This window comes from Seriola aureovittata, chromosome 1 (assembly GCF_021018895.1).
Source record: "Seriola aureovittata isolate HTS-2021-v1 ecotype China chromosome 1, ASM2101889v1, whole genome shotgun sequence".
Lineage (NCBI taxonomy): Eukaryota > Metazoa > Chordata > Actinopteri > Carangiformes > Carangidae > Seriola > Seriola aureovittata.
This window is the reverse complement of record NC_079364.1, coordinates 13,740,467-13,768,255: the sequence shown is the minus strand read 5'-3', so window position 1 is coordinate 13,768,255 and position 27,789 is coordinate 13,740,467. Positions and strand designations below refer to the sequence as shown.

Sequence of the window (27,789 nt, the reverse complement as noted above, 5' to 3'; positions counted from 1 at the left end):
GGAAAGATGGTGGTTTTTGATAAAGGTAAATAAACACGTGTCTGAAGTCACTGTGGACTGTATTTGTATTAAAGCAGACATAGTCTTACCTTAACCTTAACCAGCCTTAACCTTAACCAATACTACATTGACATATCATCACCTTTTAAGCTGATGTGACCAACTTTTTTTTTTAAGCAAACAGTTGTTTATTTACGATTCATTTCCGACGTAATGTTATCATGTATGGAAAGATCCTCCTCCCAATGTATCTATGCACCAACCAGGCATAAAAACATTTGACAATTTAAATATGCTGATTTAAAATGAACATTAATCTGAAACCATTTCAGGAAACTATGGCTGAACACAAGGCTATTGACAGCTTTGAAGAGTTCATTATTAGTGAGACATAGAAGCTCATTGTAGCTGTTCATTTATCATCCAATGAATAGCGGATAGGTAGATAATGATTCAGGACTAGGTTTCTATGGATATTTTCATGCTGTAACTTGAATGAATTTAAACTGACCACAGCTGCTGTCATCCATAAATCCATAAATCTATACAAGGCTACAGGGTGTTTGATACTCAAAAGATTTTAGTTTGTAGTAGAGCTGTAAATCACTTGGTCTTTGCTGTATTCTTGGAGAGGGAGAGGAGGTGGTACAGCAAAGTCCTTGTGGGTGCTGTTGCCTGTCTCTTCCACTCTCCTCAAACGTTGTGTAAGGTTGTATCATATGAACTGCTTTCACCCCAGGCCACAGCGCCTCGCTGACATGTAAGTGAGAACATTACCCAGTGACTGGCTCTCCTGTGAGACAAAACTTCATGGGAATATTTAAACGTCCATAAAATTGCTCTTTTTATGAAGATGGGGGGAAAAAAACGCAGCAGGTTCAGATATAGCATGAGGAGAATTACTCAAGCTGATGTAAACATGAGGTTAGAGGCTGATGGTGACACCAGAAGATTTTAGTCCCACTTAATCCAGAGTTTATAGTTGATTTTCTTATAATGTAAAGTAACCAACACGCCACACATGTGCTCACATAGGCCTGGTTAACTGATTAAAGCACAGTCACAGTGGCAGGAAAGCCTGTTGCTTTAATCAGGGTTGTACAACAGATGTCAGCTGCTTCAGTTCACTGCAGTCATCACTATTTAGAGATGTATTCACTCTGTAGTGGGAATACTGAAATCCACCAGCCCTCCTTTCGGTGTCACCGAAATTAATTTCTTTCAGATCATGGCTGGTGACAATAGAGCTGGTTCAGTTAGCTTTGGTCGTGGAGGACTCGTCCCTGTGTTTCAGGGAGATCTGTCACATTTTATGTATGTGTGTGTGTGTGTGTGTGCGCGCGTCCATGTGTGGTTGAGAAATTACAAGGCAGTGAATGAAGCTTGAGGCCGTAATCATTCACAGAGGCCTTTCCCAGCATTAATTGCTTCTTGACTTGAAAGTGTCGCTCAGCTGCTGCCTCCCTGTGAATGACAGTTTGGTGTTTTTCTTAGTTTGTTCTAATGACTTGCAGAGTATGTGGCTGTGGAGCGAGCGAGTGAGCGAACGTTCCCACTAGCACTGAGAACAGAAGTTAAGTGTCTGATGGAGACAGGCTCATTAGTGGATAAAGCGTTTGCAGCAGATGGAAAACTCTTTCAGAACTTATGGAATATAGTCCACACTTATCATTTACCAATTTAACAATTTATGTCATTTATTAGACCTCACCAAAGAGACAAAAATTGGGAATTTGTAGGTTTTCATTTGAATATTAAAAAAGACAGGTGGAAAGCAGATAGGTGGAGATCAGAATTTGAAAATAGAATTTGTTCAATCCATTAATTTTCTTTTTTTACTTAGATGGGCTTTCCCATATTTCCAGCAGCTTATTCATTTTTGTATTTATTTCTCTTTGCTCTTATGGAACATATTCTCTGACGTGCTTGTTCCTATAAACTGTGTCTTCTTGCAGCAGAAATATAGCATCTTTTGGGTGAGATAAAATCCAGGTGAAAATCAATTTCCAATCGATGCTTTTCAAAAATTCTTTTTTTTTTCAGTGAAATAAATTAACTCCTTTGAACTCGCTGCCTGAGGATTTGAAGCCAGTATTCTCTTTAACTAAATGAGGTGTGTTTTTATGTTATATATTTTTTGCTAATATTATTATTATTGTTATTAATATTCTAACAGCTAACTATAAGTTCAGCTTTGATTAGATTCAGCCTGTTGGCATAGATTTACAAAGAGCTGCAGCTACCTTACAGGGGCATACATTAAGTTCTCAAAATGCAGCAACAATAGTCTGAAATATTAATAAGAAGCCTGCGGGATATTTTGGTCAGATTGTGAGCCAGCTGATGCATATGAGAGGGTACAATTTACACACTCACCAAACCACAAGTTAACACACACAAACACATACTATCTGTCTGTCTGCCACGCTCTCCTGTCAAATCTGGTTGGCTGCATGGCGAGATAATCCTGTCAGCACAGGACTGAAAGCCTGATTCAGCTGTTGGTGTCACTGCAGTCGTATCCGGGATGGATGCGCGTCTGGCTCTGGCTGCTGCTGCTGCATTACACTGCTTAGGCCCTTCACTCCTGAATCATGACCGCTGAGGCCCAAAAGTGCCCCGCAGAACTTCCAGGAGAAGTTTAAGGCTGAAGTTTGGTAATTGAGTTTCATATCCATGTAAATCAGTTCTTACATCTGTCGTTTTTTTAAATGTTTACATTTGTCTTGACTACGTCCATGTTCCCAGTATGTCAGGTCATTTCCAACAGTGATATAAGGAAATCGCCAAAAAAGAAGAAAACAGCAATCCAGCATGATGTAATTCAGTTCAGCCTTATATTCATGCATGGGAAACATAGAGTGTTGTGTGACCATTGAGAGATTTTAGTGGCTACCAGATATAGAAATATAAAAAGACTCATAAATGGTGTAAAGAACAAATCTATCATCCATCATTCAGATGTATTTTGTCATATTTGTGTAGTGTCTGCATCCTCTCTGTGTAAACTTGTTGTGTCTCATCGCTCATTTTCTCCATGCTGTGAAGATTTAACACCAGGATGCAACAGATTCAGTCATGTGTTGAATTTCATTCCCACTCTGCAAACATATGAAAGACTGAAAGAAAACATTGGTGTTTTTTTTTCCCCCCTTTTTTTTCATCCCTCATATTCATTTGTTGCTGCATCAAAGTAACTCCTGTGAAATGAGAAGTGGTGATCCAGTCTAAATGTTAAAAGGGTGTGTGTGTGTGTGTGCGTGTGTGTGTGTGTGTGTGTGTGTGTGTGTGTGTGCGTGCACACGTGTGTGTGTGTGTGTGCGCGCGTGCTCATGCACATGTGACAGGACTGTGTGAAGTTACAGAGAGTGTGATGGTGATCTAAATCAGGAAAGCCAGAGAGTCACTGAGCAGCCTCTCCTCTCCTCTCTCTCAGCTCACTCACCACCTATCAGATCTGCTCTGTTCTCACGATGCTTGTGATGCACAGAAACAGGTCAAGGGTTTTTCGCCCTCACCTATCTCTCCTTTCTCACATCCCTGTGTCTGAATGGAGTGTTTTGCTGGAAGAACACTGCGACTGGCCAAGCAGGGAAGCACAAGGATCTCACATCGGAAAGCAACGCATCATATTCATATTCAGACTATGACAGGCATTTAACAACACATATGCAAACAGACAAGCAGCATTGACTTGAGTGGCATAACATTTTATACCCAAATTGGCTCCTCATTGGTTACAGAGGCATCTTCGCATTCTACTCTCATGTTGCGAGTCTTTGGGAAACATTATTGTTGTACAAGTAACTGTAGACTTTCAGATTTGCTCATTATAAATATAACTAAACAGCAACAGTCAAGATTACTGTATTGTCTAGGTTGAGACTACAGCAGAATACATTGCAGTGGCGCCATTGTAGATTAATTTTATTTTTCTCAGTTTCCCACGCCAACTTGTGACCCGTTGTAACAATTCCCATATGTGTGAATTGTTGGCATGTGAGCAGTTTGTTGACAGAATGATTTTAACTTCTCCTATTATTTCTATTATTAATTGTTAAAGAGGTGGCAGTTTAGTTGTGAATATGCAAATGTGTAGTAAAACCAAGTGTATCAGGTTTTACCCCTACAAGATAATATCCTCATGTTTATGATGATGATGGTTATGACATGTACTGACTGTCAAAAGAAACAGATGTGACTGAAATATTTCTCCTCAGTACTTACTTTCAAGTTTAGTCTGAACTGTGCAATATGCACTTGGACTGATTCATCCTTCCCTCTACACCGGCACTGACAGGCATGCTTATGAACTTAGAATTTGAGATTGTAGCTTAAAACACCAGGGCAGTGTCACTCCGCTTTGGGTAGAGAGTGACAAACAAGCATGTGCATTGCTTAGCAATCAGGAACTCATTGTTTATTGGCCAAACAAAATTATCACATTAAACTTAATGCTTTTATCCTTACTTAATGGAACTGCATACATGTTGTATGGAAGTGTCGTCATACTCCAGTTCATGTCATGTGTGACCTACTATCTCGTTGCTATGGCTGCAGTACACCAGAGCTGATAAGTACAATATAAATATATAAATCAGCAGAGGTACTGGAGACCTCCATGAGTGGAAGGAGAGGAGCAAAGGGTGGCTGAGTTGCCACACCCCCAGGCAGCAGCAGTAGCCAACCTGCTGTTGTCCCACTGTTTCCATGGTAACGGCTGCGAGGTGCTGCTGAGCTGCAAAGTGGAGTGATGATATACAAGATGGGGGGAGGGGTTAGGATAGAGAAGCAGGTGGTGGGTGGAGAGAAAAGGCAACTGTAAGAAACTGATGTAAGGGAAGAAAAGGGGGATCTGGAGGAGAATTCTGCTGTAGCTGGAACAGCAGGAACATAAGGAGGGAGGTACATGTCTGTTAGCTTTGTCAGCATGAGCTACAGTTAGACAGGCTGCGGTGCAGAGACTCTGTGGAGCTACGACCACAGCAGCATCAACCACCTCATGCAGACTGCTTCACGTGTTCATTGTGGCTCATACACACACACACGCACACACACACACACACACTTACAGACACATTTTGTGCCACTCTTTCATGGCCAGCAAAGGTTTCTTGAAGGTTACAGCTGAAATTGTCGCACAAGCGTTAGGAGTTTGGCTCCCCTGATGCTTCAGCTCACCTTCATTTGTCTTTCATTTGGGGACATAAACACACACACACACACACACACCCAGACACACACACACACACACACACACTTTTACATTACCAACAGTGGACTGTCAGACCAATGGTCCACTATTGAATTTGTAATTAGGTAGTACACACACACACACACACACACATAAATACAGTATATATATATATATATATATATATATATATATATACTGTATTTATGTATATGTATGTTATGTATGTTATGTATGTTATATATGTATGTATATATATACATATATATATATATATATAAAGAAAGATAAAGATGTTCTTATTCTTGTCTTATCCACATTTACAGCTTTGTTACTTTTCCTTCTGCAAGCTTGTTTGTGGTATCAAGGTTAGTACAGCATTATGTTTTACATTTGTGTTTTTCAAAGTGGAATGCTACTTCATTTAACCAATTGGTAATCTAATTAAAACAAAACAGTTCTTACTACTGAAAAGCCAAACTGAGACATCTTGATTGACATTCTTAATCAGTAACACGCAAAAAAAAATATTGTTTGCTGCTTTTCAGTTGTTTTTTTTTTTAGAGGCTCTTGTATTTTGAAGTCATAGGAGCATTTGCAGCTTGAGTAATAACATACTTATTTAGGTACTAAGCATGAGTTAGGGTTACATGCAATATATCCCCCAGTCCAGAGACCAACAGACACACATCATTGAGTTATAATGTAGAGTTAGCAGCAGTGACTTTATTACATTATGTATCTTATGAGACTGTAACTAGACTAAGAGTCTATAGCCATGCTAGCAGCTCTGTGGTGCTTTGAGCTACATGTTAACTAAACAGCGTTAACACAGCGACAATGCTAAAATTGCTTAAAATGCTTAAGATTAGCAGATGCAATGTTCACCATCTTAGTTTAGGGTCTTAGCATAGTAATATTTACAGTTCATTTACAGTACAGTACAGCTGAGGCTGATCAGCATGTCATTAGTTTTGCAGATATTTGGTCATAAACTAAAGATAAGAGTGAGAGAGAAGAGAAGAGAGAAAATAAAAAATCTGACTTGACGCTGGCACTAGACAAAAAGTTAAAGGATTACCAAAGATATTAGGTTTCATCAACAAGACAAGAACATCCGTCCCAAATTTTATAGTGATCCCTCAAATAGTTGTTGAGACAGTTTCACTCAAAATCACAAATGTCAACCCCATGGTGGCACTGTGGGAAAAGTCAGGGGATCACCAAAGTCTATAGGGTTCATCCACTGGGGACCATGAATGTCTGCACAAACTTTCATGTCAGTCCAACTGATGTTGTTTAGATATTGAATTCTGGATCAAGGTGGTGAACCAATAGACCAGCTGACAAACTGATGTCAGCTGATTCTGATAATCAATCAATGTCCAGCAAACATTAATGTGATGTTTCGTTCTGGAAAGAAAAGAAAAGAAAACCAAAAACAGTCTAAAAACTAAGCTGACTGAACAGGAAGTGAAATGTCAGATCAATACTATACACGCATATGTAGCAAACTCCTTTTTAAAAAAAAGACAACTCCCCTTATAGACGTCAATTTAATTAGCAGCTCTTCATTTCATTAAAGACCAGGATGTTGAGTTTCCCCGGATGAATTCTGTTCCGTACTGCACTTATGGTAGAAACACACATGCACACACACACACACACACACACACACACCCACACACACACACACACACACACACACACACACACACACACTCTCTTACACATGTACTGTGTCAGATTACTCTGTGCGAAGAGGCTGCAGAGCAGAAAGAGCTCTAAGAGGAGACAGTTGACTCTGTAAAAAGACTTTCTTCTCTTAACCAAAATAAAGCAAAAGTGAAAGGAAATAAAAGGAGCTGTTTCACTTAAAAAAAAAAAAAACAGCGGGAGAGGAGAGAGATTCACACAGTTTGTGTATTATGTGTGTCAGAGAGGGGTTTCTGTCTATTGCACTCCAGTGTTTTAGTTTAACATGTAAGACATGGTTTCTATGAAACGTTATGAAACGTGTGTGTGTGTGTGTGTGTGTGTGTGTGTGTACGTTGTGTGGTGAGGTTGTGGGGGATTCTTGGGTGGGGTCCCTACTTCTCACAGCTGATGGGAAATCATTATGGATCCTGGCAAATGGCCAGTTCATGGTTACCACGGCAACCACACTAGCTGCATCCATCTTGGCTGTGATGATGTTTGAGAAACGGCCTGCTTTCTAAACCCTCACTCTCAGTAATGGCTTCTTTGATTGGTGCCATGCATAAATGAATAAGAATAGGTCAAGACTGATTTAGGTAGAAATCGTAGCAGTGTCACTATTCGCATATCTTTTTCTTTGTCATCAGTAATATGGAACCTCCACTGCTGACTGGTTATTATAGGAAGTGTTCACAGTGAATTAAAAGGTTGTTTAATCAGAAGAAACAAAATAAAATGAGACAAAACTGATTATACATATAAATGTACATATATGTATAAAAACACATACATTTATTGTCACCTGGGGTGGAAATTTACCTTTGGATTCATACATTCACTGATTTTACATATATTGTACATTTTTTTCTATTTTGTTATATTCTGTACACTCAGCATGCCTCTGTCCGTCCTGAAATATGGATCAGTTTTCTTCCTTTTAGGTTTTTGGCCATTAAAGGATTTTTGAGGGATTTTCTGAGGGTAGTGGGTGTCGTCTGCTGTACAGAGTGTGACACCCCCTGAGGGAAGCTTGTGATTTGTGATATTGGGCTTTATGAATAAACCTGACTTGACTTGACACAATAAAAGTGGGATTATTTCTAATCCTGAGACCTATTTATTATATAATTATTGCACTTGATTTTATCTACATATACACCAAGTGAGTAGAAAAAACAAACACTTGTATGATGTAATTCAATGCGATACAGCAGCCACACAATGTTTTTAGGCTAGTGCTTTTGTTTGTGTGCTTGTGTGTTTTGAAGCTGCAGTTTTGTGTTGTTGTATGAGATTTCACTGTAACGAAAGGTGTTCTGTGCTATTTACATACAGTACTGTGTTTGTAGAAGTAAAAATACAGTAAAAACAACTATTTAAGTTTGTCTGACAAAAATACTTGAAGTAACTGTTTTCATCTTCTTCTGGCAGTAAACCACTCAATAGAAAACAGTGTAGTGAATGATAAAAAAACGTGCGTTTTATATATGAGCAGCCCCTTATAGTATACTCTACATCACCAAGTACTTGATAACAGGAAAAAGGGAACCAAGAAAGACAAAATGATACAAGGACAAAGTTTTAATTAACTTCATCAGTTTTAGCCAGCAGTTTAGACCTAAGAGTGGAGTAATGATGGATTACACTGCTGATATGCAGAGTGTAGAATAGCCTAAATGAGAACCATTTGTCACTTACCTACTATATCATTTCCTAGTCTCTTTCTTTAAAACTTGAATTTAACGAGCAGGTAATTAATAACTGTATCAACTAACACTTTCTCCATTTCTTTTATAATTAGTGTCAAATATTGTAGGACCTAACAGTATTTAACAGTTAAATACCAGCCATTTTTTAGAGAATTTTAAGGAAATTCCAGGAAATTAGCAGGAAATACATGAGCCGTAAAATTAAACGTTACCAAAAACCAACCTGAACTTTTCCCATCTTTTCTTTTATCTGTAAATCATGTGACCAGCAGGGCAGAAATTACAGAAGCTCAGATTTCTTTTCCCTAGAAGCTCCTCCAGGGGGTTTCCTGAGACTTCCTGGGACAGCTGGGAGATGCAAACCCTCCACTGTGTCTTGAATCAGCCCTGGGGTCTCCTCCCAGTCAGTAGTACCCAGACCATATTCAAGGAGAGGTGTCCATGAAGCAGCTTTAACAAGTGTCTCAGCCACTTTAACCGACTCACCAAAGTGAAGTGGCCCTAAATCACCAAGCTCCTCACCTCATCACAACTAAGAGCAGACATGAACTCGGCTGCTTATGTCTCCATTTTCATTCTGTGTCTTTAAATCCGTAGGTTAGTACAAAGAGTGAACAAGAGCTTTGTTTATAGCTCAGGGCCCGTATTTATCAGACTTAAAAGAATTACACGAAATAATACTCTAAAGTATCAACTTTGCAAAAAAGTTTTTCACTGTGGGTGAACAATAGTGACTTCCTCTAATTTACATATTGCACATTCATTTAAATAATCCATTTTATTCACTCTATTCTGCAAGAATACATACTTTATAATTCTACTTTTTTTAGATTTAGTTTTATTTGTATGAAATCTTTAAATCCCTAATATGGGAAATATACATCAGTTTAATGTGTCTAATGCATAAATATATGAATTGGGACAAAATAACAGGAAATTGGCTGAAATGGAAGCAGAAATCTGCTGCAGCACATTCAGCTCTTTGTAAACACGGTATGTTATTATGTTGCATAATAATGATAATACAAATTTTGTATCACACTGTAGATGATGAAGATACTTACAAAGTGACGGCAAGTAAAATCAACGCCAGATTCGGTCTTTTTGTTCATTGTAGTTACGTACCGTGTTGTGACTGTCCGTACTGCGGTGTGTGTATAGCTGGAATTTGCTGCGGCAGCTGCTCAGACTTAATCTCTTACTGGGCTTCTCCCATCCAGGGATCCAGCAGGGCTCATGTGCCTTTTGTCTGCCATAAATCGGTTTGAGTTCAACCTTTTCACGCTGTCTTTGCAATAAGTTGCTGATCTGTAAAAAGAGAATTTTAAGTTGTATTTTTAAATGTTTTCTTTGTGGTGGGCCTCAGATGACATGTCACCTCTGCAAGGGCTGTGTGTAGGTGTTAGTTGTCTCTGTCAGAGTATCAGAGTAATGCATTCTTTCATGGCTGTGACACTGGCTCCTCTGATCCAGTCCCGTGAAAAGCCAAAGCCTCGCTTTTATCTCCCTGTTCCATTTACACTTGTCAGTTCTCTCCTGTGTGTTCTTGTGCATCTGCATGCGAGTGTGTTGTGTGTGTGTGTGTAGGTATAAGAGACACACTGAGAAAATTCTCACATTTTCATGTTAGAGTTGCAGTTTTAAAAATTAATTCATTTTTTATGCTCACTTTATCATATCGTCTGTCATTTTGAAGTTGTTTCCCACCAGCTGAATGTCACCTCAGCTGCTTAATGATCTGAACATCCTGTTATTAACTGCTGACTAACTGCTCTCAAAGTTTTAAGTCTTTAAATGTTATGCAGGACTGAAATTAAGACTCTGATTGTTGCTCCTGAACAAAGTCCTCAGTGTTTGACTGTCAACATCAAGCCTTCTGCAAGGAAATATTTACAGGTGGTTCAGGATTACCAGAAAATATACTGGATCAAATTATCCAAACTCTCATTTCCTAAAAATACATTATTGTTTATTTTTCCATGTTTTGTGATTCAGCAACTTAAAATTTCCAACTCATCATTTTCATTAATTTGAATATCTTATTAAGAGTTTTCAGCATCATTTAACTGTCAACCACAGACTCAGATAATGAATTCTGGTCTTCCATCTTAATTTATAAATTAAGATAGGATATAAGGAAATATGCAAATGTACTGAAATATGCTTCAGCATTTTTTCACCATGTTAGTGGGTGTGTGCTACCCAGGCTTCAGTGACTAATGCTGCTAAGTATTGCATGTTAATCCTGTTCTGTGGGCAGCCAAGGAGAAAAGCCTCCAGTGACTGACAACCAGCAAAGCTATCACATGGGTCCTGCTCTCACATTATTTCCCCCTCACACCACAGACACACAGGTACACACATAGGCTTTCACACATGTACGCATGGGCACATGCAATGCACAGCACAGTGAAGAGACAGGAAGGACGGTGAGGGAAAAAAAAAAAGTCAGGATGAGACGAGAAGAGAGCATCCCTGCATTTTAGTTACATTCAGTCTCTGCTGCAGTGATGGTCTCTGATCCCAAACTATTTAAGTTTTTCTACTCGTATACCATTATACAGATGTATCATACAGCCCTGTAATCTTTGTAGTTTCCCCACTTCATCACACCCCCTAGGAAGTAAAACACCAAATACAGGAATAATGAGATTAATTCTCTCTCACTCTTTTAAGCATTTCTACCACATGAAGATCTGACTTGGAATGAAACATTGTCTTTTTCAACAGATATATATATATATTAATATATATATATATATACATTTATTTATATGCACAAATAGGCTGACAGACGTTTTGTTGGGTATTGTTAACCAGTATAAAGGTAATACATCAAAATATCAACAAAACATCAAAAATACAGTTGGAAGAGCAGTAGGAAGAAGAGGAACCTTAATATGATGTAAAGAAAGCATCTTAAAATTGATATATAAATAAATATCATCACACCTAAAGTGTGTGTGTGTGTGTGTGTGTGTGTGTGTGTGTGTGTGTGTGTGTGTGTGTGTGTGTGTGTGTGTGTGTATAATTACAACCCTTAAATTAACTCATTTGCAGCAAACTTTGGGGTAATAAAGTAAACATATTTTGAATCAGTCTGTGATATGTCATATCCTGTGCCATGCATCACCCCTTTTCAGTCATGCGGGAATATCTGCTCATGGAGCGCCTAAATTCCTAAAAGCAATAACATGACTTGAGCTACTTCTAGTTGCACAGTTTCTGATGAGACTGAAACGGTTGGGGAACTAAATTAGGATATAGGATCTCAGTACAGCCTGGACTGTGCGTCATGCAGTGCACTTTTTCCCTACTGCACCAAGGAACAGCACCGAAGCAGAGAGAGAGTGAGCGAGAGAGAGAGGCTTGTAATAGTGACACAATTTCCCTAGACTCCATGTGGCAGTGCCTGACACCAGTATGCAGTTTGAATGGTACCTGCAGTAACAAAGGAGTAACACAAGCCACTGTCTGCTGCTGTCTGATGCAGTTTGTAGCAGCAACCGACACAGAAGATACAGTACAGACATTATCAGTAAAGAGGGTGCATAGGGTGCATGTCCGCTGCCTCTGGTTGCATGTTATTCTTTTGTTTTGTATCTATATTTCCTAAATAGTATACTGTATATTAGCAAAAAGGAGAACGGTAGCAATCATTCTCCTGCTTCAAAGTGAGAAAGCAAAAAAGAAATATGTCGTTTTTCTATATGCATGTAAAGACAGTTAATGAAATGCATAATTGTAAGTCAATGAAATATAAATATGGGCACTAATAGTGAAGTGAATTTCATGCTTCAGAACGGACTGCTTGAACAAAAATAGACGCAGCTTGTAAAGACAGTGGAATGATGAAAGAGACTGTAGGCATTGGCACGTCGGCTAGAATGGCTACAGATTGTCTCTGGCAGTCGCAACGGAGCTGGGCAGTGACATAATTGCACCCAGTGGACACTGGGGGGGACAGCCTTTATTCTGATACTATCCAAGCATGACTGCAGCATGACAAAGAGTTCACTACAACAAAATGAGTGGGGAAAAAATGTGCAGGGAGTAATGTTTTTTTTTTTTTTGAATGGTTTTTGGATGGTAAGTCTATATCACAGCATAATGTAAGATAGCTGGATACATTTATTGCTGGTTTTGGTCTTTTTGTGGAATTTGTTGTTACTTATAAAAAAGATAAAATAGCGTCAGCCTCATCCACGTTTCTATTTGTATATCGGGGTCCCAAGACTCCTGCATTCGTGTGGGATGTGTGTGTGTGTGTGTGTGTGTGTGTGTGTTTGTGTTTGTGTGTGTGTGTGTGTGTTTGTGTGTGTGTGTGTGTGTGTGTGTGTGTGTGTGCGTGTGTGTGTGTGCACACTCAAATGAAATATTGACATCCCATTCACCAGGTCCTGTGAGTATCAAGGTGAGTGAAGCAGTGGAAGATTGACTAGAGAGTGGAACAGGATGGAGAGGGAAATAGAAATGAGAAGGCTGGATAGGGAGTATAGTGAAAGTGAGCGTGTAAGTGCAGAAATATACTGTGACTGTGTGGGCGCAGAGCAGGAGCTACAGAGATGGAGTGTGATGTGGGGAGAAATTGGAAAGGGAAAGATGGCAAAAAATAGAGAAGGCGGATATCAAGCAAGTCAGTGGATAGAGGGAAGGAGGGGAACAAGATGGGGAGAAAATGGGGAGAGCGTGTTGGTGTTTAATGGAGGGTGAAGAAGGGTGAAAGGCAGAGACAGACCATGGAGGAATGGAGCACTGGAGGCTATGAGTACCCTTTGTTCACACACATTTCAGTGATACAGGAATTCACACCTACAGTACCAAGCTCTGTAAAAATACAACACCACACCCGAGTGAAGCGTGCTGAGAAAACCAATGGGTGTTCTTTCAAATCTAAATTTAATTTAATCAGGCATCTCATTAAAAAAAAACATCTGCTGTTTGGAGTTACATCCTCACAAAACGCAAACACACAGTTTGTACAGAGGTAGGATTACGTGGATTTAAATCAGACAGACGGATCAATAACAGATGGGAGTAATAAATATTAGGGGCAGGCACAGACCTCGCAGCAAGATGGGTCCAGATAGTTTGAATTGCTTCATCTCAGCATGAAGCTTCAGGGTAACTGGCTCCAGGTAGCTGGAGCACAAAATCTGAAAAGCTGATCAGTGCTAATGGAAAAACCTGGAGTATCAATATGTCCCGAGAGACAGTCTGATGAAGTGACCTTAGTAGTGACATTAGATGAGACTAGAAGAAACTTTCACTTTTGTTGACATATCCATCCACCCTGATCTCCTCCATACATGATCTAAAATTTGTACCACACTCAAAATACATCTGGCAGCTAATAAAGAGGTAAACATGAATAATATCAGGACACTCTGAAGTCCCAGTGGGACCAAAGTGTGGACTTTCAGCAGCCTTGACATCTCATTTCGGCAGCAGCCGAATGAAATGAGAAGTACATACACAGTTTCCTGTATGGGGGATCAGGTTGTGTAAGGAGTGAATCATACTTACAAGAAGCTGGGAACACATTAGAATAGCTCTTAAAATCCTAACCTACTGTGAAAAAATGTGGCATCACACTTATGCATAGTGCAGCCCCAGAAAAGCTTGCTGCATTCAATTTCCTTTAATTAACCACCTCAAACTACAGGATCACGTCCATTTGCCCCCAGATAAAGGAGAAATAATCTGTGGGGGGAGTCACCCGGTGAATACTTGATGACTAATTGACAAAGAGACTCACACTGAAACAAGGGTGATACAGACTGATCTGTGTATTACTCAACTTATCATGATCTTTTCAATTAGTGTCTTTACCAGAGAAACCAAAGAATTGAACCCCATACTGAAAGTCTCTTTTGTCTATTAGAGGCCTTTGAATTGAGGCAATGTTAATTGCTGTGTATTTTGGTTTATTAAAACTTTGGTCTTATCTTTCATAATTTTCGCCATCAGTGTAATTGGTACTGATAACATCGGGTTCACCAAAGTAATTGCTGAGATCTGGAAACGTGGCAACAGTGCTACAGTGAAGTGTGACGAAGCAAGAAACAAGTGGTCAGATCACACAGACTATAATTGACAGATTATCCAAACCACTTCATTTTGAGGTAAAACAGAAAACGAGGGCACCTGAAATGTTGATAATAATCCCTCATTGCACAAAAAACTACGTGGTCAATTACAGAAAGTCACACTGTAAAGGATGTTTACATTGGACATTTGGGCATGAATTTCTGAACCGAATTTCATGGCAATCTATCCAATAGTTGTTGAGATAAATCAGTGTCGACCAAAGTGAACAACTGACTGACTGACCAACATTACTATCCCCAGAGCCACGCATGTCTAAAAATGGACAAAGGCATAAGGGAAATACAAACATAATCAACACAGTTTCAAAGGGTGGGAGCTTCCACAGCCAATGTTCAGGTGCCTTAACACAAGATTTAAATATATTATTATACTAGATATAATAATTGATAGGAAAAGTGGCCCAAACTACAAAAAGAAGCTCCAGGTTACATGACACAGGAATTTCTCTTTAGTGCAGATATATGAACATACATCCATCTTTGTTTTCTCATACTTGTTAGTATCATTCACCTCTTACAGAATCTGTTTTGGTTTTCTCTGCCAGGTGCTGCTCTCTGGACTGATCGGAGTGGTGTCATGGAAGAGGCCGCTCTCTCTTGTGGTGAGTGTCCTCTGAACACCCACACTCAGCCGTTAATCTGACAACCCTGAACAAAGCAATAATACCCAAGAGGGAGTCTTTTATTGCGCGGATGGAATTGATGGAGACGTGAAGACGTACAAGAGACACACATTCACATGATGAAACAGATGACTAAACAGATGCATGTTTCTTTCATGCGAGGTGCACCTCGTGCATCAGTATACACACAACATGAGAATGCAAATCACAACAAAGCATAGGACATTATATACTCATGTGATTACCTCAGATGCTTTAGCAAACCAGAAAAGCATGCAAATCAATCATTACTTATTTACCAGTAAAATCTGTCACTGATTATAAATATATGCAGTATCTGTAAACCTATAAATAGTCCCTATGCTGCCATCTCAGCTTGTTAACACAATATGAGTGCTGAAAAATCCACACGTTGTTAGCTGCTCCCACTTGTGGTTTAGCAGCTGTAGAAACTGTAACTGAGCGTGGTCTCAACTTTGGGGCATGTTCAGGTTTTGTTAAATTCCCTGGATCACAGCTCCAGTGTTGTATGTTTTCACAGCCACTGACCTGGAAACTACAGGACCAAAGTCAGTCAGAAGTCTTTGCAGTTTTCATTTTTCTTGTCTATGCTTGCACCGATGAAGAGTCGCTGAACTGTGCTACTCAGTTCAAACACACATAGCATCATTCAGGATTGAAAGCTTTGTGCTGCCATGTACGCGGCACTGTCTGAGCTCAGATCACAGGATGTTGGATTTTTATCAAACTGCTAAGAGAGAAATTTTGGACTTAAGGGAAAGATAAATGTAACAGAGCTCTGGCAGTTTGCTTAAGAGCAGATCTTAACTGCAGCACAGAACTAGAGGTGGACACACACCTGTTTTTGAGTGATTGGATTAAGATAGCTTTAGCTCACGATTTGCCTATGACTTAGACATCTGATGTGATGTTATACCACTTTTCTTGTTTTTTGCATTTATCATAGGTGCAAACAACAAGAAAGAAGCTGGCACTGATTTGTGTGCATTGACTTCCCATGTCAGTGTGGTGCTAAATTCTTCCTATTATATGATTTGTTTGACGTTTGTCCACTACCAGCAGACAGAATTTGATTCTTACCTCAGTTTGGTTTTCCTCTTGTTTCCTTGTAAACCAATTTCTATTATTTCATCCCTGTTTATACATTTATATTATAAGTATTTTAGAAATCTTTAGAGTAAATCTCTTAAGTCGAATAAATACAGAACCAGGGAGTAAAATCATTTGCCGAGTGTGAGAAATAAGACACATTTATTGAGCTACTTAGTATAAAGTGTAAGAGTAACCTTTAAGAGCAAGTCACATGATTAATCACATGCACGCTCTTTGTAAATAGCCAATCAGAAGGAAGGATATACCCTACATCTATCATATTGTTCTTTTTTGATATTCTGCAAAAATGTATAACTTTTTAAAAGTTTATTTTACTTATGTAAAACGTGTGTATCCAGTAGCAATTAATATGTGAAATTAGTTAATCCATCAAATTTAAAATTTGAATTTGAAATTATAAGAAATTGGCAGAAAGGGGAACAAAAAGAAACTCCACAGCTGCCTCTAAATCACATACCAGTAACAAAGAGAGTTTAGTACCTCACAGACGATTCAGACCATCATGCTGCACGGAAAGTGACTGCAAACAACATCAATTATTTATTCTTTATTCTTGATGTTCACAACCCTAATAAAGACAAGAAAGGGTGTGTAACATCCTGTTCACTGTTCCAATCATTGCAGATATCTGGCTAAAGCTAACCTGAATCATACATAGTGCTTCAGCTAATGCATTATACATCATGACCAACATATTACAGTTCACCTGAAACAGAAGGTGTCTGAGATCCGCTCTTAACTAACTGAAGAGATGTCTTCAGTAGAGAGAGTATTTTTAAGTTGTAAGAAACTTCATGAACAGCTTTTATTCTTAAAATTGTGAGTAGAAGTGAAGTTTCTTACTTTTTGTAAATAACTAGACCACTTTTATTTTTATGTACTTTTTTATTTTCTTGGTCTTGCAGTGTTGCTTTGCATCTGGGTGGTAAAATGTTTCTCTCACTCCCAAGATTTCCAGGGATTAATTGGTTTGCAGAAATAGAGGCTGAAAAGCTTTAAATGACCGACTATTATCCCTTCCTTTGTACTTCAGAATAACACACAGATGCATCATGGTTTACTTGTAACTGAAGATGATCTCTCTCTGTCTACATAGCTTTCAGTCTTTCTGTCTTTTAAAGTGGAGATGAACTACAAGCCCCTGCCCGATTCTATTTCATGGTTTCTTAATGCCATAAATAATCTCATCTCATTTTTGCAGCTTTACCCCCCCCCGCCTTTCTCTCTCTCTCACACACACACACACACACACACACACACACACACACACACACACACACACACACACACACACACACACAACTGCATATCACTTGCCTCGCTACCTTTAGTTTTATCACCTTGCTTCCCTGCCACACAATATCAGCATCCTCTCCCTTAACATTTCCATTACCTCTTCCTTTCTTTGCTTTTTCGTAGTGTTATGCCCAAGAAGGAGATGTGAATCATTTTGGCTCTTAGGGATCAAAGGAAATATCCCATCATTGAGGTGTGAGTTGAAATTGGTCACACATTGTGCGCTGTAAAAGAGTTAAATCCTCTTACTTTTCTTTCCTTAAAAAGCGTGACTAATTTACTGGAATAGTCTTGTGTCTGCACGTACACAGAGATGTCAGTCCACAGTTGCTGCTCCCTGTCTTTAGAAGGGTCTTAAAGGTAATATCTAGTGTGGTTTTTTTTTTTTTTTTTTTTTTTTTGTGACTGTTAATGAAGCATGTAATGTTCAGTCCTGACAGGCGAGCTTTTTCATTTCTGGCATCGACCCAGTGCTGACTGGCAGGTGACTAATACACCGGCTGGACGCTTTCAGGCCTGGCAATGCTGCACCAACCCATCTGCCAACTGTGGGTGGGTATGCTCTGCATCGGGATTCGTAATAACTGGAGTTTCTCCAAACCTTTTAAGTATGTGCATTAAAGACTGCTGACTTATTTGAGATTGGTCTCTGATCTGGTCAAGTTAGGATTTTACTCAGGGAAGGATTAGTCGATTACTTCATTAGTCAGTTTAATAACAATTTATTTCATAACGGTTTCAAGTCAATTGTTGTGCAAAAATGCCCAATAGTTGATGCTTCCAGTGTCTGGATGTGTGTGTAGATGGACCTTTTCTCTATTTTATGGTGCTGCAAGTTGATTATGTTCTGGTTTTGAACAGTTAAACAAATTAACCACGTTACTTAAAGGAATCGTTTGCCATTTTGGGAAATATGTTTATTTGCCTTCTTGCTGAGAGTTAGATGAGAAGATCAATCCCATTCTCATGTCTGTCTGTTTTAAAAATGAAGCTACAGCAAGCAACTGGTTTGCTTAGCTTTGCTTACATTGGAAATGGGGAAACAGCAGTATGGTCTTTAATCCATATAAAAACCAAAGTGTATGGAGCCTCCACTGGTTCATTCACTACCTCAAGACTCCAGTCTTTATGCTAAGCTAAGCTAACCCGCTGCTGCCTGTGGCTTCATATTGAAAAGACAGGCATAAGAGTGGTATCAACCTTCTAATCGAACTCAGGGCAAGAAAACAAATATGCATTTTCATTTTCATTCCTACTCCTTTATGGTTCAGAGAAATTGTGCTGGTTGGGTTTTTATTATTCTATGACATTTTATAGACTTAAAATAGCTATAAACAGCTATACCTGCAACCATAAATAAATTTGTATGAGATATAGCAATGTTCTTTTTATTGCTATGATCTTTCAATATTTTGACCTTTGTTTTGAGTCAGTCTGTATTTTGAGATCTTTGCTTCCACCCTGATGTATTAGACAGGCAGATATGGGTTATAAATAGAAAAGGTGAGACAGGGTATAGAGAAGAAAGCTTGTGCAACACTTTTGGCTCTGACACACTGCAGTCAAGTCGGCGCATGAGGCTGAGTGCAATGTTAGGATGGTTGGTGTGGCATGTGTGTAAGCCACAGTAGAAGAACAGGTGCACAATTGCGGAGAGAAGATATGTTGAATATGAAATTCTGTTGACCCCAAAGTTTCCTCATAAACTTCACATGAAAGATTTTTGATACTGTATATTACACTCAGTGAAATTGAGAAAAACGCACTGCATCCATGTTTGAAGGAAATCTGCCTCTTCCACCTTATCTGGAACAGCTAATAAACACTGTAGTTTCCTATCCATTCTAGTTTACTGCATTAATGCCACAGCAGATTCACTCTCTATCACTCAGAGCCAGGAGAAAGACAAGACTACCTGCAGTCTTCTGCTGTTTGTGACTGTGATGGATTATGTGTTTAGAGAAAGAACTAGACAGAGTTAGAGGGCAGTAAGTCCTTGTTTGCCCTGCAGGGAAACATCACTGAAAGTCTGCAGTATATAGCCTCTGTCTCAGGAAGCCTCGACTGTTGTTGCTTTTTTGCTGTTATTAGTTTGTTTAAAACACATACAGTGCACATAACACATGGCTCTACATACTTCTATATATGCATTTAATGTACAGTTAATTTCATTTAAATAAATGCAATTCCAATACAGCACTTTGTCGCGTCAGAACATCAACTCTGTGACTTGCATTACTCTCTCTCTCTCTCTCGTCAGCGGAATCGGATTTGACTGCAAGATTCGACTATTTGTACCTTTTTTTTCATTTAGTCACAGCTCAGTTATGAAATTGTACTGCACCGCAGTACTGCACTCCCTGATGATGTAATACAAACACCAAATCATTTTGAAAGAGCAACGGCCGATGGGAAAAGTCCAACACTCCGCTGGCCTACCAATGATGTAACTTCATCACTCACTCAGTTACGGACATTTGCTTCGTGGTCCGCTGAAAAATACACCTGCCAACACTGCTAAATTAACTCGTACCATGTTTGTTTAAAGGAGCTTTTTGTAAGTTTTGCTATTGCTACATAGCCAGTGTTAGCATTAACAGTCTAGAAAGAAACACTGTGAGTTCAGCATCAAACTTCATTCCTTTACTCACCAAGATTTGGAATACAACCTGTTGTAGCTACAGTTCTAGTAATGCACAGGCATGATAGTGTTATTGATCTTCTCTAACTCTTGGCAAGAAAGAAAAAGAAATTGGCACATTTTCGAAACTATTTTTATTAACCTTTTAGATGATACACCTAATTTTAGTTTAGCCTCTTTTTTCAGATTTTAGCTTGTCAGTTTGGCTGTTTCATTCATAAAAGGAAAGTATGTTTTATGCTGTAGTGACTTATACTAGCACAGAGAGATTTAAATAATGGAGAGACACATCAGTCCCGAGGTGAAACAGTCACTGCACTTGTGAGATGTCAGGCAGTAAGAGAATCCAACATGAGCAACTACTTTACGCTCATGTTTCCACATGGAGGAAGTGCAAATTGTTTTCAGTGAGAGATACAGGGTTGGAGGACGGTTGTGTAGCTGAGCCATCGTCTTGAATGTCACACAGTGATTTCCTGTACAACTGACTGTGTTTGCATGGACTGAAACAGTCTGACTGTTGAGCTTACTCCAGGTAGGACAGTATTTTAGATGAACGATATTCCTGTTCATGGAACATTGAACCACAAACGATTAAGACTGAAATATCTCAGTAACTGCCAGATGATTGGCCCTTATATTTGATACGGACATTTATGGTTCCCTGAGGATGAATCCTACAGACTTTGATGAACCCCTGATTTTTCCTCGGGTGACCTTGTCATTGCGAGCGTGTTGGCATGCTGACGTTTGGCCCAAAGCTCTGATTTGACGGCTTCACAGAACTGCTTGAGCAGTTGTAGATGTTTACACTATGTTTACACAGGAAGCATAGTGTGAGCAGCTGCATTTTGGCTCGGCTCAGAGACCAATACTAAACCAAGTTATATGCAAAACAGAAGAAAATAGACTTGAAGCATAAAAGTATGTGTTGGGCTGCATTTTTGAGTGTGTAGAGTAAAATGATAGCCATTATGCAGCCTCTGTAGACAGCTGGATTGATTGAAATAGGAGTGTATCTGCTCTGTTAGATGCACTTGAAACAGACAACTGAAAAATATGGTTGAAACTTTTTCTGTGGTTACACGTCGTTAGTCTTGTTACAGGTATGTTAGAAGTAGAGGATATGTCGACAAGCAAACAGATCATCATATGGATGTATCACAAAATGCTGTGGAACATCAAATAGTCTTGTAGTTTGATTAAGGCGTACACATATTTAAAATGCTCTTTAATATTGTGGCTAGAACTGAAATACTTCAAGTCTCGCTTTCATTATACTTTGTTGGACTTTGACCTTGTTTGGAAAAATTAGAACACATTTTTGTATAGAAATTTCTTATTAGTATACAGTGTTGTCTTAATCAGGTTACTGTAATATTGGAATATTACAGTCTATGTAAACGTGTTAGTCACTAAGGGCCAACCCAACCGCTGGGTAGAGCTTATGAAACAAACTGTCTATAACCGAGGAGTGTTTCATTTTGCATTGTATTACTGTCAGAAAATGAATTCATGTCCACGCCTGCTCCAGCCTTCCACTGTAATGCATTAATCAACTGAGCTATGAAGGTTTATCTCGACACCAGCGAGCGCTCGACCTATACTGTATGCCCCGAGAATATTAAAGCTGCATGTCTGCTGGGAACATCTTTTTTCTTTTCTCCTCATTGTTTTCAATGGAAATGAGACGCTGCTGTACATTCCCAAGAGTGCTCTGAGCTAGGTATGTTTTTAGCTTTCATAGAACAGTGTGGGCTCCTAGAAAATACTTTGGTTATTGCAAACAATGGCCATAGCCACACAGAGGGCAGATGTTTCACCTCGGTCACCTCAGTGGTGGTGTAGTGTGACTCTCCACTGCATCCGTTAACCTTTAGAGTGACAGGTTGGACCTGGAGCATGTTTCTGGCCTGATCCAAGGGATATGCTCATCCCTCTGCCGCCTGCTCGAACAGGCCTGGGACACTGAAAACAATCATTCATGTTTGATTTGTAAAGATTAGAATCTGCCATCATGTTCTGTCATATTTCTTATGCCGTTTATTAACGTTGCTGCAGCTATCTTCTACCGTGCTTCCACTGGAAACATGAACATGCACATGCTGCACATAAAGGGCAGTAGCTACCCATGAGGACACTGACATTGTGTCCTCTTGTCAATTTTTCTGGGATTTGTTTGTGTTTGGAAGCCGGGAGGCCAGTTTACATTCTACAATGAAAATTCTTTATAATGTAATATATATACATCAAACACACATCTAAATGTACATATATATAAATTTAGCAGAATACATATATATAAATTCTGTTAAATTTCTAATAATTCATCTAAAGAAGTATACGAGTGATTCAGTATTTACCCCAGCAGAATTATATTCCTGGCAGTATGGAGAAGACTTTAAAACAGTGTTTAAACTTTAATGTTGGAGACTGTCCTCCCAACAGCACCGGTTGTTTGACTTAATGCCTCAAAATGACATGTTTATGTTCAAGTAACAAAGTGGCTATGGTAATTATGAGGGGAGCAAAAGAAGGAAGTCAAGTGACGACTTTATAAAGCAACAAAGTCTGCATATGGAGGAGGTCAGGGTTGATAGCTGGGTTAACAAAACGTAATGTGAGACTGCTGTTCATTTACCAACAGTCAAGGTCGTGTTTCTTTTTTCTTTTCTTTTTTTATCCATGATTGTTCTCAAACCTTCACCACATGTTTATTGTTGTCACCATGATGATAATGGTCCCATAACCTTAGCAAATTAATCATATTAAACCAAATTTCTCCAAACCTCAACAAAGCACCGTACCGTTGTCACTTAACAGAAACAAAAACAGATAAAACAGATTTTTCAACTGTGATTTTTAACAGTTTAGGAAAACACAGACAAATGTGTTTTTTCTCGTTTTATAGAGCCTAGACAACTATGTTTTGTCGTTTAATCTGGAAGACAAGTTATGTTGTAATGTGAGAGAAAATTCACAGACAGTTTAATTGAATGGTTAATTAAATGTGTAAAAAAGAAACAGAAGCAACTATTGAGACTTTATTTTCGGCGTCTAGTGAAAGTTTTCTCACTCATGACCTTAGTGTCTGTATCCTGGAATCCTGGACAGCAGTCCTGTGTAGGTTAACACAAAGTGTTACAGCATATCCACACAGAGAGCCAATTAATTAATTGCCAACTATTTTGAAATCGGCAAAAGTAAGCTTGTCTTGAAAATAAACTGTGAACTCTGATGATGCAGTATTGCATAGGGAGGGTGTTTGGTAGCTATTTTCAAAACATTCTGTAATGTTGGAGATGAGATTCTTGTTTTTCAGGCACCTACTTGTGCGGTTTCTTTTAGCACATACCTTTTTTTGCATTGTTTTGACCTTCTCTTTCTTCCCACGTTTCATTCCTTTTTTCCAAAAAAGGCAAAAACAGAAAACTAATAATTAGTCATACTAACAACCAGATGTCAAGTCAAATTATGATCAAACCTGTGGGAAAAAAACTGGCATGTGTATATATACTTGACAGCATCTTGTTGGGTGTGGGAGTGTTTTGGAAAAATGAAAGAAATATATTGCATTAAAGGTTTGAGAGAAAACATAGAAAGTGATGGATGTGCACTAATTAGTTTGGGACTGGACAATTGTGGATATGACTGGCAGTGGAGAAATATTAGGCATGAGGCGTTACAGGGTGTGTGTCGTCCTCCACTGGTTGAACTTCCACTACAGCTTAATTTGACAAATGTGTGCGTGCCTGTTTATCTGAGAAGTGTGTGTGATTTACAGCACCATTTCAGTGACACCCTGATGGCTGCAGACTTCCTGGGTATAAATCTGCACGCACACAAACCTCATGCCCACTGCATGGTCATGAGGGCAGTATGCTTTCCTTTTCTAAACCATAAGACACATATAAACACACACTTCTGCTCTCCACATCTCCAGATGTCTTAGCTAATGATGCACACAAATCACGAAGAGCACACACACATGTGATAACTGTAGACTTTCCATTATGATCACATAACTACAGTAGGGCCAGCAGGACATCGGTGAAAGGGTTTATGAGGGTGCTCTCTGTGACAGCCTGTGACCCTGACAGGCCATAAATATGGCTGAGAGAGGGAGGAAGAGAGAGCGAGAGAGAGAGGGAGGGCACACTGACTGATTGCAACAGTGAAACAGACATATCTACACTGGTGGAATAAAGATTTATAACCAAACATCGGGACAACAAAAAATCTAAACTACCCGGTTTGTGAGTGACATTTTTTTAATCATCCAATTAATGAAATGATGGAAAGGCTGTGCGTCAGACCAGTCTAGGTAGTTATGTTGTATCTGTCCAGACCAATTTAGCCTTCAAATAGTTGAGCATTTTTCGTACAGACCTAAATGGACAAATGAATTCTCTAATTAGGAGTGAAATTAGCCCATTAGCAGCCTCTGTTCCTGGCTCTGTGGCAAGCAGGCATAGGTGTGTGTGTGTGTGTGTGTGTGTGTGTGTGTGTGTGTGTGTGTGTGTGTGTGTGTGTGTGTGTGTATGTGTGTGTGTGTGTGTGTGTGTGTGTGTGCGTGTGCTTGGAGTGTATAAAAGATTGCAAGGGAAAGTTTTGAGCGTTTGGCTCCACACAGAAAGGTCACAGACTTTTGAATAAATTATGGACTGTTCAAATTATAAGCAAAGACACATGGATGATTTCATATCTACTGTAACTGCACATCAGACACAGTTCAATCCTCATCACACACTGACAATCAAAGTCAAAGTATTTAATTTCAGAGTAGACGTTATATTCCAACAGACTGAAACTGTTAGTTTTCATTGTTTATGTAATGAATTAATTGCCAAAAATTGTTATTCAGAAGTTAAATAATGTCAAAGTAAATGAACAGCTGCAAGAGCAGAATGACTAAAGGATGACAACATGTCTTTGGCACTGGGTTTTTCTTTTGTCTTAGTGGCTAAGATGTAGACAGTAGTTTAATTTGAAAGACCACATCCTCTCTTCTACTTGCCATAGTGTTGAATGCAGACAGTGAAAATATGCACTTTAATGGTTTTGTGTGTGTGTGTGTGTGTGTGTGTGTGTGTGTGTGTGTGTGTGGTGTGTGTGTGTGTGTGTGTGTGTGTGTGTGTGTGTGTGTGTGTGTGTGTGTGTGTGTGTGTGTGTGTGTGTGTGCGTGTGTGTGCGTGTGCTTGGAGTGTATAAAAGATTGCAAGGGAAAGTTTTGAGCGTTTGGCTCCACACAGAAAGGTCACAGACTTTTGAATAAATTATGGACTGTTCAAATTATAAGCAAAGACACATGGATGATTTCATATCTACTGTAACTGCACATCAGACACAGTTCAATCCTCATCACACACTGACAATCAAAGTCAAAGTATTTAATTTCAGAGTAGACGTTATATTCCAACAGACTGAAACTGTTAGTTTTCATTGTTTATGTAATGAATTAATTGCCAAAAATTGTTATTCAGAAGTTAAATAATGTCAAAGTAAATGAACAGCTGCAAGAGCAGAATGACTAAAGGATGACAACATGTCTTTGGCACTGGGTTTTTCTTTTGTCTTAGTGGCTAAGATGTAGACAGTAGTTTAATTTGAAAGACCACATCCTCTCTTCTACTTGCCATAGTGTTGAATGCAGACAGTGAAAATATGCACTTTAATGGTTTTGTGTGTGTGTGTGTGTGTGTGTGTGTGTGTGTGTGTGTGTGTGTGTGTGTGTGTGTGTGTGTGTTATTGCTTTGGCCCCCTGGTTTTTGCCTCCAGACTGACAATGCTGGACTCCTCCTTTATCCTAAATCATGTTGATGTCCTTCACCCTCTTCTCTCGATCATTTCCATGAAATAATTCAATCATTTTAGTCTTTCCTGATTCTAGAAACCAAATCGAAAACTGTGTAACACAATGTTTGATGTAAACAGATCAGACACATGATGTCAGACAGTATTTTTAAAATCTCTCTCGCTTGGATATTTGTGAACATGAACAACGGACGTTCTCTGGTTTATACACCACCACTATAATGCCCTCTGAGGCTATTTAATGTTTAATTCATGAATAGCTAACGAGAAACAAGCGCACAATGAGAAACTGCAGCTTTTAGTCTTCTGCGGTTTGGTTGTCTTTTGATCGTAATAATCCCACAGGGGATTATTTAGACTGGTGTTCATAGTATGCTGTAAATATAAATACAGAAATAGGTGGTAACATGATTGTATGGCTGTACATTTGTTAAAATGAGTTTGAAGCTGTATTGCTATTTTCTGCGCGTGTATCATGGAAAGATGATTACTATCATGGCTCTGCCTTTTTTTTTTTTACTTTGTCTGAACATGAAGCGCAGAAATCCTACTACAGTTATTGTCCAGCCTCAAACATCAGCAAATGTCGACTCACGTAAAACGCTAAATCTCATGTCCACACGGTAAACTATAGGAACCAGCACCGTCTGGTATGAGTAACAACTCAACGTACTAACACACACACAATCACATAGTTATCAACAGCTCTCTGCCATGCACATAAAGGAAAACAGGCAAACAAACAAGCTAATGTTCTCATACAAAGCTGATTATCTTGAATTTATTAATGTCATTATGTGTTTACCCGTCATCTACACACAAGTTGTATGTGTCAGACCGCTGAGCTGAGCTTTGCAGAGTTTCAACACAGAGCGAGATAATTACCAGACACACAGAGAGAGTTTATTTCCCGGAGAGCATCAGTGATAAAGCCCATAAATGTGTCCTTGCAGTCGCTTCTGCTCTCTGCATTTATGACCACTCCAAGCTTTATTTATCCATATACATTTTAGTTCTAAGCCGTTTGTGTATTTCATAAAAAAACATTGTTACTGTACTTAAAATCCACACATTATTTTATTGACCTCCTGTCTTTAATGAAAGAAAATGCTAAAATTCTTTCTAACCTGTTGCTGCTTCTGTCAAAGTCAACTTGAGAGTAAAAAATGATTTTCAAACAATTAAGATAAAGAGCAAGCTGAGGAAACGTAGAGAGCCCAAGAGAAACCAGAACTTCCAGCCTCTGTTCCCACTGACATTTGTAACTACGCTAATGACTAAAAATCCAGCTTGGGAACAGAACCTTTCTCAACTCTGCATGTGGCAGCCATCATATTTTTTGATAACTGAAAAACTATCCCATATTTATGTTTTTACTGGCCTTTAACTAATCACATTTCCCACAAGCAGTGGATGTTTGCTGGCTAAATGTCACGGTTTGACAGAAGAAGTGTTCACAAGCAAGTTCAGGGGTCATAGTCAGTTCAGACATGTCTGTAATAACAGCAGCCCAGACTGAACGCTGTAGAAGTTTTTTGACAGCTGAGATTACAACTTGAAAGGTGACAAA

The 27,789-nt window shown here is 39.0% G+C and overlaps 1 protein-coding gene across 2 annotated transcripts in view; it reads left to right on the top strand.

Annotated features, from left to right (window-relative positions):
* Positions 1-27,789, top strand: part of fam189a1 (family with sequence similarity 189 member A1) — an 85,312-nt gene that overhangs the window by 24,738 nt on the left and 32,785 nt on the right. For both annotated transcript variants that reach the window (XM_056381715.1, XM_056381724.1), the window contains exon 2: positions 15,257-15,313. In XM_056381715.1, coding sequence (XP_056237690.1) covers positions 15,257-15,313 — 57 coding nt within the window. The remainder of the gene's footprint in view (positions 1-15,256; positions 15,314-27,789) is intronic.